This window comes from Colobus angolensis, unplaced genomic scaffold (assembly GCF_000951035.1).
Source record: "Colobus angolensis palliatus isolate OR3802 unplaced genomic scaffold, Cang.pa_1.0 Scaffold67, whole genome shotgun sequence".
NCBI lineage: Eukaryota > Metazoa > Chordata > Mammalia > Primates > Cercopithecidae > Colobus > Colobus angolensis.
The window spans coordinates 7,902,986-7,914,076 of NW_012120376.1; the positions used below are offsets into that span (position 1 = coordinate 7,902,986).

The window sequence follows — 11,091 nt, forward strand, 5'->3', positions numbered from 1 at the left end:
TGGTGTCTCAAGGCAACTCAGAACCAAAGCCTGGAACAGGCAGCTGTATCCAGAGTGGACAGAAGCCCAGAGACTTGACTGCTGGAGAGGTAGGAACTTGGAAGTTCCAGGGGAGGGCATGGTAGGAATGGGATGAGGAAAAAAGCAAGATGACCTGCATTGAGTGTAGCTTGGGAAGAAAAGGAGGGGAAACATATACAGGGAGGGGAAGCCCAGGAGTCCCAGCTAATGTAGCTTTCCTTCCCAGGTGGTCAAGTGTCTCTCAAGGTCAGTAATGATGGGCCTACACTGATTGGTGCAAATGCCTCCTTCTCTATTGCCTTGAACTTCCCTGGAAGCCAAAAGGTATTGCCAGATGGGCAGGTTATCTGGATCAACAATACCATCATCAATGGTGAGTACTTCTCTATTCTAGGTCCTTATTCCTAGGGCTCAGGTTCCCTGGTATGCCCAGTGAGCTCAGGGAATGCCCCTTCCTCCTCTACTTTTTTGTTTTTGTTTTTGTTTTCGAGACGGAGTCTCGCTCTGTCACCCAGATTGGAGTGCAGTGGTGCGATCTCGACTCACTGCAAGCTCCACCTCCCAGGTTCACGCCATTCTCCTGCCTCAGCCTCCCGAGTAGCTGGGACTACAGGCGCCCACCACCACGCCCGACTACTTTTTTTTGTATTTTTATAGAGACGGGGTTTCACTGTGTTAGCCACGATGGTCTTGATCTCCTGACCTTGTGATCCGCCCGCCTTGGCCTCCCAAAGTGCTGGGATTACAGGTGTGAGCCACCACGCCCAGCCTCCTCCTCTACTTTTTAAAACAAGTTATATATGTAATACATACTCATTGTAGTTAAAATTTAAAAACACAGAGAAGGCCGGGTGCAGTGGTTCACACCTGTAATCCCAGCACTTCGGGAGGCCAAGGCAGGCAGATCAAGAGGTCAGGAGATCGAGACCATCCTGGCTAACATGGTGAAACCCCATCTCTACTAAAAATACAAAAAAAAACTAGCCAGGAATGGTGGCAGACGCCTGTAGTCCCAGCTATTGGGGAGGCTGAGGCAGGAGAATGGTGTGAACCCAGGAGGCGGAGCTTGCGGTGAGCCGAGGTCATGCCGCTGCACTCCAGCCTGGGCGACAGAGCAAGACTCCATCTCAAAAAGAAAACAACAAAAACAAAACACAAAAACAGAGAAAGCAAAAAGAAAAGAAAATTACAGCTGTAGTCCCTGCTACTCAGGAGTCTCAGGTGGGAGGATCATGAGCCTGGGAGGTCGAAACTGCATGATCACACCACTGCACTTCAGCCTGGGTGACAGAGTGAGACCCTGTCTCAAAAAGCAAAAAGAAAAGAAAATTACAGTCGCTAAAGTGGAGAACAGCAGAATTTAGGGGACCTAGAAGTTGAACAGACCTATATTTAAACTTGTCCTTGATATGTGACCTTGGGCAAGTTACTTGTTTTGTGTTTCCCCCTTTTTTTTTTTTTGTTCTTTGAGACAGAGTCTGGCTGTGTCGCTCAGGCTAGAGTGCAGTGGCATCATCTCAGCTCACTGCAACCTCCGCCTACTGGGTTCAAGTGATCCTCCCTCCTCAGTCTCTTGAGTAGCTGGGGGTAGCCTCCTGAGTAGCTGGTACAGGCGCATGCCACCATGCCCGGCTAATTCTTTTGTATTTTTAGTAGAGACGGGGTTTCACCATGTTACCCAGGCTGGTCTCAAACTCCTGAACTGAAGTGATCTGCCCACCTCATTGTGTTTCCATTTCTGAAGAAAAAAGGATTGTTGTAAGGATTAGAATGTGATAATATGTGTAAAGTATTTAATGTAGTGTCTGCTGCAGCCTACAGTGAAGGCTACATAAATGTTATCTAGTGCTGTTATTTATTTATGTATTTATTTTTGAGACAGAGTCTCGCTCTGTTCCTCAGGCTGGAGTGCAGTGGTGCAATCTTGGCTCACTGCAGCCTTTACCTCCCAGGTTCCACCGATTCTCCTGCCTCAGCCTCCTGGGTAGCTGGGATTACAGGCTCCCACCAGCACACCTGGCTAATTTTTGTATTTTTAGTAGAGACAGGGTTTTACCATGTTGGCTGGTCTCGAACTCCTGACCTCAGGTGATTTAACTGCTTCAGCCTCCCAAAGTGCTAGGATTACAGGCATGAGCCATTGTGCCTAGCCCCCTAGTGCTGTTATTTTTATTCCACTAGCTAGAGCAAATCACTCTAAATATTTTGATATGTGGCTATGTATATACATATATACACATATACATATATCTTCTTTTTGTTTTCTTTCTTTCTTCTTATTTTATTTATTTATTTTAGAGTCAGGGTCCTTCTCTCTCTCCCAGGCTGGAGTACAGTGGTGCAATCATAGCTAATTGCAGCCTCAACCTCCTGGGCTCAAGTGATCCTCCTTCCTCAGCCCCTGGAGTAGCTGGAACTACAGGTGCATTCCACCACACCTGGCTACTTTTTAAAAAGTGTATTTTGTAGAGACAGGGTCTCGCTATGTTGATCAGGCTGGTCTTGAATTCCTCGCCTCAAGCAATCCTCCCACCTCAGCTTCCCAAAGTGCTGGGTTTACAGCCATGAGACACCACACCTGGCCAATTAAATTATAGCTTCCGGCCAGGCACAGTGGCGCATGCCTACAAACCCAGCACTTCAGGAGGCTGAGGCGGGAGAATTGCTTAAGCCCAGGAGTTCAAGACCAGCCCTGGCAACATAGCAAGACCATGTCTCTACAACAAAATAAAATTAGCTGGGTATGGTGGTGCATACCTGTAGTCCCAGCTACTCGGGAGGATTGCTTGACTCTGGGAGGTTGACACTGCAGTGAGCTGTGATCACACCACTGCACTCCAGCCTGGGCATCAGAGGAAGACCCTGTCTCCAAAAGAAAAATGTAGTTTCCACACCCTCAGCCCCCAACTGCCACCTCAAATGGTTATACTATGGAGAATGTACTTTCTAGCTAGGGAATATTCCCAGAGCCCCTCTCTGATACCCTGGGAACAATTTTAGGGGTTTTGGTATATAAAAAAGAATGCCAGGGTTTGAGAGTGACTCTGTATTTACCTTTCAGGGAGCCAGGTGTGGGGAGGACAGCCAGTGTATCCCCAGGAAACTGACGATGCCTGCATCTTCCCTGATGGTGGACCTTGCCCATCTGGCCCTTGGTCTCAGAAGAGAAGCTTTGTTTATGTCTGGAAGACCTGGGGTGAGGGACTCCCTTCTCAGCCTGTCATCTACACTTGTGTTTACTTCTTTGTACCTGATCACCTTTCTTTTGCCCACCCCTTCCACCTTAACTTCTGTGATTTTCTCTAATCTTCATTTTCCTCTTAGATCTTTTCTCTTCCATAGCACCTAGCCCCCTTGAACTCTATCGTAATTCTTTCTGGCAGCTTTTCCTCAGTTGTAGTCCTACCCCATGGAATGCCTCATTAGGACCCCTTCCCTGTCCCCCCATATCACAGCCTTCCAAACACCCTCAGAAGTAATCATACCTCCTGACCTCCCATCTCCATTGCCCTGTTTCTAAGCCTGTCCCTCAGTCCCCTTTGACCTGTAATCTCTTCTTCCTTTCTTTTCATTCCAAAAACTTCAGGCCAATACTGGCAAGTTCTAGGGGGCCCAGTGTCTGGGCTGAGCATTGGAACAGGCAGAGCAATGCTGGGCACACACACCATGGAAGTGACTGTCTACCATCGCCGGGGATCCCGGAGCTATGTGCCTCTTGCTTATTCCAGCTCGGCCTTCACCATTACTGGTAAGGGTTTAGGAAGGGGCAAGGCCAGTCATAGGACAAGAGAAGGCAGGGAGGCTTGGATGGACTGGAAAGGGGAAAGGTGAAATGCTGTGCAAACTTAAAGTAGAAGGGCCAAGAAGACCTAGGCAGAGAAATATGAGGCTTAGTGCCAGTGAAGGGCCAGCCAGTCAGCTTGGGGTTGGAGAGTGTGGCTGTGAAGGGAGAAGTTGTGGCTCAGGCCTAGTTCTGACCTTTTCTGGCTCCAATCCCAGACCAGGTGCCTTTCTCCGTGAGCGTGTCCCAGCTGCGGGCCTTGGATGGAGGGAACAAGCACTTCCTGAGAAATCAGCCTCTGACTTTTGCCCTCCAGCTCCATGACCCTAGTGGCTATCTGGCTGAAGCTGACCTCTCCTACACCTGGGACTTTGGAGACGGTAGTGGAACCCTGATCTCTCGGGCACTTGTGGTCACTCATACTTATCTGGAGCCTGGCCCAGTCATTGCCCAGGTGGTCCTGCAGGCTGCCATTCCTCTCACCTCCTGTGGCTCCTCCCCAGTTCCAGGCACCACAGATGGGCACAGGCCAACTGCAGAGGCCCCTGACACCACAGCTGGCCGAGTGCCTACTACAGAAGTCGTGGGTACTACACCTGGTCAGGTGCCAACTGCAGAGCCCTCTGGAACCACATCTGTGCAGGTGCCAATCACTGAAGTCATAAGCACTACACCTGTGCAGATGCCAACTGCAGAGAGCACAGGTACGACACCTGAGAAGGTGCCAGTTTCAGAGGTCATGGGTACCACACTGGCAGAGATGTCAACTCCAGAGGCTGTAGGTATGACACCTGCAGAGGTGTCAATTGTAGTGCCTTCTGGAACCACAGCTGCACAGGTAACAACTACAGAGTGGGTGGAGACCACAGCTGGAGAGCTACCTACCCCTGAGCCTGAGGGTCCAGATACCAGCTCAATCATGTCTACGGAAAGTATTACAGGTAAGAGGACCAGTGCGAGTGAGGTTCATGGAGGTGGGGTACCCTACTCTACTCTGTAAGTCTTACCCAGGACTCAGACATTACCCAATCCTTTGCTTAGCACTATGGTCCCCTCAGAGCTCTCACTGGCCTGGCTATAGAGCCCTCCAGTCTCTATTAATGACACAGAATAGATCTGGAGTTCAGGAAACCAAGGTCTTCCCCTAGGCCATGAGAGAAGAGCTTGTTGCTTTCTCTACTGCTGAGAATGGTTGGCGAGACCAGGGAACAGACTGTGATCATTTACATAATATTTATAGCTCATTTTCTGTTCAAGCATAATTGCACGGAAATCCTTCCCAGATTCCGAGATCCTGATCCTTCCATTTCCCAACCCTGGATTCCCATCCCAAAGCAAAAAGGGAGGAATGAAATAGTGATGCTTGAATGAGTTAACACATGTTGAATGTCTAGCCTAGGACCTGGCATAGTGTGAGATGTGATAAACATTTGAGAATTTTTTAAAACTCCAGTGCCACCCCAACTGTGATTCTGGAGGAGTCATTTTCTTCTTCTAGGCTTCAGTTTCCTTATCTATAGAATAAAGTTTCCCAGGTCTTATCTGATTCCAAGCCAGTGACTCCAGAATCCAGTAACTCTGGTTCAACCTGAAAAAATGCCTGCTTGGCTTCTGCCTCCAGATGAGTCATCTGTCTCTTGATCTTGCCTCCTCAATCCTCTCCTGCCAGGTTCCCTGGGCCTCCTGCTGGATGGTACGGCCACCTTACGGCTGGTGAAGAGACAAGTCCCCCTGGACTGTGTTCTGTATCGATATGGTTCCTTTTCCGTCACCCTGGACATCGTCCGTGAGTCCTGCCTACTTTGGGGGCTGTTGGAGGCAGCTGTGTGCTACCTAGGGCTGGTCAGTGGAAGCACACCTTGGGAGGAATTACTCACCTACATAGGAAGAATACCCAAATGCCAGAGTCCTCATTTGAAAGCACAGGGATGAGATTGGTGGAGCAGCCCTGGGGCTTTCCTGTCTATGGGCTTTTGGGGAGGCCAGGTAGAGGAATCCTAACTTGATAATCTTGCAACTCTGCAGAGGGTATTGAAAGTGCCGAGATCCTGCAGGTTGTGCCATCCAGTGAGGGAGATGCATTTGAGCTGACTGTGTCCTGCCAAGGCGGGTGAGTGTCCCACTAGTGTGCTGGTAACTCTTGGGTTGACTGTTTCTCTGCTCTCTGGCATTTAGTGTCCCGTCCCAGATCCCCTTATATATTGTGACACCTCTTCCAGGCTGCCCACGGAAGCCTGCATGGAGATCTCATCACCAGGGTGCCAGCCCCCTGCCCAGCAGCTGTGCCAGCCTGTGCCACCCAGCCCAGCCTGCCAGCTGGTTCTGTACCAGATACTGAAGGGTGGCTTGGGGACATACTGCCTCAATGTGTCTCTGGCTGATGCCAACAGCCTGGCAGTGGTCAGCACCCAGCTTATCATGCCTGGTAGGTCCTTGGACAAGAGCTAAGATGACGAAGGGAGTGGATAGAGGGTAGCTGGCAAGGAGCAGACACTGAGTGAAGCAGTGCCTGGGATTCTTCTCACAGGTCAAGAAGCAGGCCTTGGGCAGGCTCCCCTGTTCGTGGGTATCTTGCTGGTGTTGATGGCTGTGGTCCTTGCATCTCTGATATATAGGTAAGAGCCTCATCACACAGCTCAGACCCCCTTATCCCTTGTTATCACTACTCACTCTTCCTCAAGGGGAGAAGAAACCACCTCTCCCTTGAAGGAAGCATGGTGTCCAGGAAAGAGCCCAGTCTTGTACGTTAGCCAGACTTGGGCTGCAGTCTTGTTTGTGGGACCTGGGGGAAGTAGCTTAACCTGTCTAAGCATTTGAAAAGTAGGTAAACTAATACTTGCCCTGTGGAGCTGCTGTAAAGATTAGAAATAATGAGTAAAGCACCTGCCTCTGAAGCAAGAGCGCAATAATTGTTATTCATGACTGTTGTTAATAATATGAAGAGTGGGGGCAGTTTGGGTAAACTGAGTTTTCTTTTTCCTTTTTTTTTTTGAGACGGAGTTTCACTCTTTTTGCCCAGGCTGGAATATAGTGGCATAATCTCGGCTCACTGTAACCTCCACCTTCCAGTTTCAAGCGATTCTCCTGCTTCAGCCTCCCGAGTAGCTGGGATTTCAGGCACCCGCCACCACACCCGGCTAATTTTTGTATTTTTAGTAGAGATAGGGTTTCACCATGTTGGCCAGGCTGGCCTCAAACTCCTGACCTCGTGATGCCTGTCTTGTGCTGTCCCTCCCAAAGTGCTGGGATTACAGGTGTGAGCCACCGTGCCCAGCCTGGAGTAAACTGAGCTTTTTACCTGCAAGAAAGGCAGATTCCCCAGGCCTGGGGTGGCATGATCCTCAGGCAGGGAAGCTTATGGGGTGAGGGAGAAATGGACAGAGGTTACCACAGAAATAAGAGAGGGTAAACCCTGAAGTTGAGGAGAAGGGGAGGGAGCTAGGATCAAGGCTAAGCAGACTGGGGTATGGGTGTGTTCCCTTCTTTAGAGAAGCACACAGACAAGCTACTTTTGTCCATTGCTAACCAGTTTACCCCTTCTCCCAATATCAGGCGCAGACTTATGAAGCAAGCCTTCTCCATTTCCCAGCTGCCACATAGCAGCAATCACTGGCTGCGTCTACCCCGCATCTTCCGCTCTTGCCCCATTGGTGAGAACAGCCCACTCCTCAGTGGGCAGGAGGTCTGAGTACTCTCATATGATGCTGTGATTTTCCCGGGTTGACAGAAACACCTATATTTCCCCCAGTCTTTCTTGGGAGACTACTATTAACCGAAATAAATATTCAGAGCCTGATGCTGGTTTTTCGGTCGCTTCTTGGGAGAATCTATGTCATTTAAGGAGTGAAGGTATAAAAGAAGGATGTGTACCACTTACTTAGCAGATCCCAAAGGGGAAACACAAGTCATTTTATTCAGATGAGGCACTTTCAATGTATGTGTTTTGGGGTGTGTGTATGTGTGTGCGCAGGGGGAACAGTGAGGTCGTGCAGGATAATAAATACTGTCAAGGTGAAGGAACACTCCCCCGAGCTGGCAGGAGTGTGTGGCAGCAATGTACAGAGCCTCGGGAATAGAGTCCAGGGATAGGGAGGTGGGTTCACGGCTGGCTTGGAGGCCAAGGGTGTCCCCTTTAGCTCAAGAAGCCAAAGAAATTGGTGGAGCGGGGGGGTGGGCCCATGAGCATGGGCATCTGGTTCTTGTGGGTGATCTTGATCTGGAAGGGAAGGGAGCACATTCAGAGGCAGGACCTGATGCTTTGGGGCTGTGGCTTCAGAGATTTGGAGGGAAATCTGTGGGGTTTGGGTGGGTTGCTAGGTTCCTAGAGAGGCCACGATAGGGAAACCAGGGGCTGAGAAATCAAGGTTTAGAATGAATGATGTGCAGTGGAAGTTCAGGCATTAGAAGGGTGTAAAGAAGCTGTGGAATGGGGATTTAGGATCCATGGAGCCCAAGGGTTTAGTTTTTGGCTGGGATCGTCAATACTCACTGTACAGGGCGTCTGCATCCAGGGTTCTCCATCAATTTGCATGGGAAGGGTTTTTGTGGTGCTATGGGAGACCAAGGAACATTGGTGATTTCCTTACTAATCAAATACCAAAACTCTGCTTCTCAGGTTGACTTTGAGACCTTCTGTCACTGAGGGAGATCTAGTAAATCTCCTCCCCACCATTCCCATGACCCTTCTGCTGCCCCAGCCCCACACCTTCCCTCAGGGACCCTAGTGGAGTCTTCCTTACTGGAAGGTGATCTCAGAGCACTTGGCCAGCCGACGTCCCGCATTCTTGAGCTTGGTATAGATTTGGCCCATCTCAATTGCACCCTCCAGCCCGACTACTTCCAGTCTCTTGTCACTTAGGTCTGGGGATGAAGTAGGGAGTTAAGTTTTACACAAATAGGGTATCCCCATAGGGAGTCACACTTTCCCTTGGTCCTGCCCGCTCAGCTCCCAAGGCTGTTCCTCTCACCTGGTACACAGGTTTTCAGGATATCGGGGTCGGTGATGACTTTAGCTGTAGCACCTAAGGCCTGGTTGATCCCATAGATATCCCCGTGGGGTTTCTTGGTATCACCCCAGAGGTTGGAGCCACCATGCATGCTAGGGATGTTTAGCACTGCGATGCCTTCTAGGGACAGGTTGCTCAGATCCAGCGGTTTCCCACATATCTGAGGGGAGGGGCACATTCCCAGTTAGGGAGGGTGCAGATCCTCACCTCACGGCATAATCATAGATGTGATCACTCCCTCCACCAGATGACAAACTGGGGGAGGCAGGATTTGGAGATGTGCAAGGGATGAAAATCGGGACTAGTGTATCTTGAGGACTTGGAGAATTGGAGTAGGAGAGCTGGGAGGTCAAAGAAGTATAGGTTCAAGAATATCAGAAGTTCTTAAGGGTGCCATGGAGGGAGAAACTTGGCTATTAAGAAGCTGAAAAGGATGTAGGGTTGAATCTTATTACACACACCTCGACTGTCAAAGACTCCTCCAGCTTTTTGCATGTTGAGAAGATGGATTCAGATGTGGCAAATTCGAAGTACCATAGCTTGTTCTTCATTCTGTGTCAGCCCCAACACAAGGCCCAGTAGGGAGGGACAGGTTACACAGTGCTGGTGGGGGTGGTAAGTGACAGGGAAGGGCATCAACCGCCTAACTTTAGTCCCATGGGGAACAAGGGTAGCTTTGGATGGGAGATCTCCTAGAGCTGCCACTGCTCTTCTAAGCAATCTGAGTCAAACTTGATCACAACCTGGCTCCTGACACTGTATGCCCACACCCTCCTCTCCTTTCCCTCACCTGCTGTTGAACTTCTCAGGATATTTCTCTCGCATGATGTGGAATCGATGAGCAATAGAGGCATCCTGGAGAGTCCAGGACATGAAGGTCAGTATAGAGCTCGCTATCTCCCTCCCCATCTCCCCTCTCTCCCAAGTCCCCATGTTGCTCCCCATAGCATGTCCCAAGATCTTCTCTTGCAACTCACACCACTGTACTACACTCCCGATTTCCCTGTGTCACAGGTCACTTAACCTCCCTCCTCCCTTTCTGCTCTCCTCCAGCCTCTGACTGCTTGGCCCCCGCTTTCTTCCTTCTCCCCAAGCCCCATTCCACTGACCACACCAATGGAGAAGTAGTTATTGATGATTTGAAAGGGGACGGGGTCACTCTTTTCTTCAGTTTGTTGAGGTATCACCTCCACGGACCATCGATCCATATGTACCACTTTACTCATCTCTAAATCCTTGAGGATCTTTGTCAGATTCTGTCCTTCATATCCTAGGAGTGGAGAAGACAGGTTAGCACTGAGCTCTGGGTCCCAGAGAGGCCTCTTCTCAGCTCCCAGCTCCACAAATTCCCAGGGGCCTTCTGCCCTGTTTCTGCAGAGCCTCCCAGCCCTAGCCAGTGACAGGGCAGAGTGCATGGTCACAGCTCCTATAGACCTTTCCTCTATACTGTGTGGAGGGTGAATGTTTCCAATGTGTGTGGATATGCAAAGATGGCACCAACAGTCATCTGGAAGGTTGGAGAGAATAGCCAGGGGAATGCTGAAAAAGATGAGTGACAAATAGGGATAATCCTCTCTCACCCTCAACCCCTGATGCTTTCACTCCCCATTCAGACAGACCACAGTATAAAGCAACCATGTGTAAACAGCATTATACAGGCAGAGCGAATGGAATAAAAGGTTCAATAGTAAAGAACAGAGAGCCCCCAAGTAGACTCAAGTATATATGGAAATTTAGTATGTGATGTCATTTCAAATAAATGGGGAAAAGATAGATTATTCAATAAATGGTGCTGGGAAAAGGGAGGAGCGGAATGAAAAACTACCTACTGGGTTCTATGCTCGCTACCTGCACGACGTGACCATCCATACCCCAAACCTCCCAAAGTGCTGCGATTATAGGCCACCTGCGCCCGGCCAGAATTTGTATGAGAAGAAAACATTAGTAAATGTTTTTATAATCTTTGAATGGATACAACACTAGAAACCCAAAAGAAAAAGATAGATAAATATAATTATGTTAAAATTTAAAACTAGACGGACATGGTAGTGCCTACAATCCCAGCTACATGGCAAGAAGATTGCTCGAACCCAGGAGTTCGAGACCAGCCTGGTCAACATAGTGAGACCCCATCTCAGAAAACAAACGAGGCCAGGCGCAGTGGCTCACTCCTGTAGCCCCAGCACTTTGGGAGGCTGAGGCGGGTGATCACTTGAGGCCAGGAGTTCGAGACCAGCCTGGACAACATGGGAAAACCTCATCTCTACAAAAAATATAAAAATT

At 49.5% G+C, this 11,091-nt stretch overlaps 2 protein-coding genes across 7 annotated transcripts in view; one reads left to right on the forward strand and one right to left on the reverse strand.

Annotated features, from left to right (window-relative positions):
* The window catches only part of PMEL (premelanosome protein), a 19,280-nt gene extending 11,682 nt beyond the window's left edge, over nucleotides 1–7,598 (forward strand). Inside the window, exons 3-10 of the mRNA XM_011926154.1 lie at nucleotides 3,083–3,217; nucleotides 3,608–3,769; nucleotides 4,021–4,743; nucleotides 5,472–5,588; nucleotides 5,828–5,912; nucleotides 6,022–6,227; nucleotides 6,330–6,417; nucleotides 7,355–7,598. Coding sequence (XP_011781544.1) covers nucleotides 3,083–3,217; nucleotides 3,608–3,769; nucleotides 4,021–4,743; nucleotides 5,472–5,588; nucleotides 5,828–5,912; nucleotides 6,022–6,227; nucleotides 6,330–6,417; nucleotides 7,355–7,490 — 1,652 coding nt within the window. The 3' untranslated portion in view covers nucleotides 7,491–7,598. The remainder of the gene's footprint in view (nucleotides 1–3,082; nucleotides 3,218–3,607; nucleotides 3,770–4,020; nucleotides 4,744–5,471; nucleotides 5,589–5,827; nucleotides 5,913–6,021; nucleotides 6,228–6,329; nucleotides 6,418–7,354) is intronic.
* An 81-nt stretch (nucleotides 7,599–7,679) lies between these two features.
* The window catches only part of DGKA (diacylglycerol kinase, alpha 80kDa), a 31,433-nt gene continuing 28,021 nt past the window's right edge, over nucleotides 7,680–11,091 (reverse strand). For all 6 annotated transcript variants that reach the window (XM_011926157.1, XM_011926158.1, XM_011926159.1 and 3 more), the window contains 7 exons: nucleotides 9,918–10,078; nucleotides 9,599–9,663; nucleotides 9,270–9,360; nucleotides 8,770–8,968; nucleotides 8,542–8,662; nucleotides 8,292–8,352; nucleotides 7,680–8,018 (listed from right to left, as the gene is read on the reverse strand). In XM_011926157.1, the coding sequence (XP_011781547.1) occupies nucleotides 7,935–8,018; nucleotides 8,292–8,352; nucleotides 8,542–8,662; nucleotides 8,770–8,968; nucleotides 9,270–9,360; nucleotides 9,599–9,663; nucleotides 9,918–10,078 (782 nt within the window). In that variant the 3' untranslated portion in view covers nucleotides 7,680–7,934. The remainder of the gene's footprint in view (nucleotides 8,019–8,291; nucleotides 8,353–8,541; nucleotides 8,663–8,769; nucleotides 8,969–9,269; nucleotides 9,361–9,598; nucleotides 9,664–9,917; nucleotides 10,079–11,091) is intronic.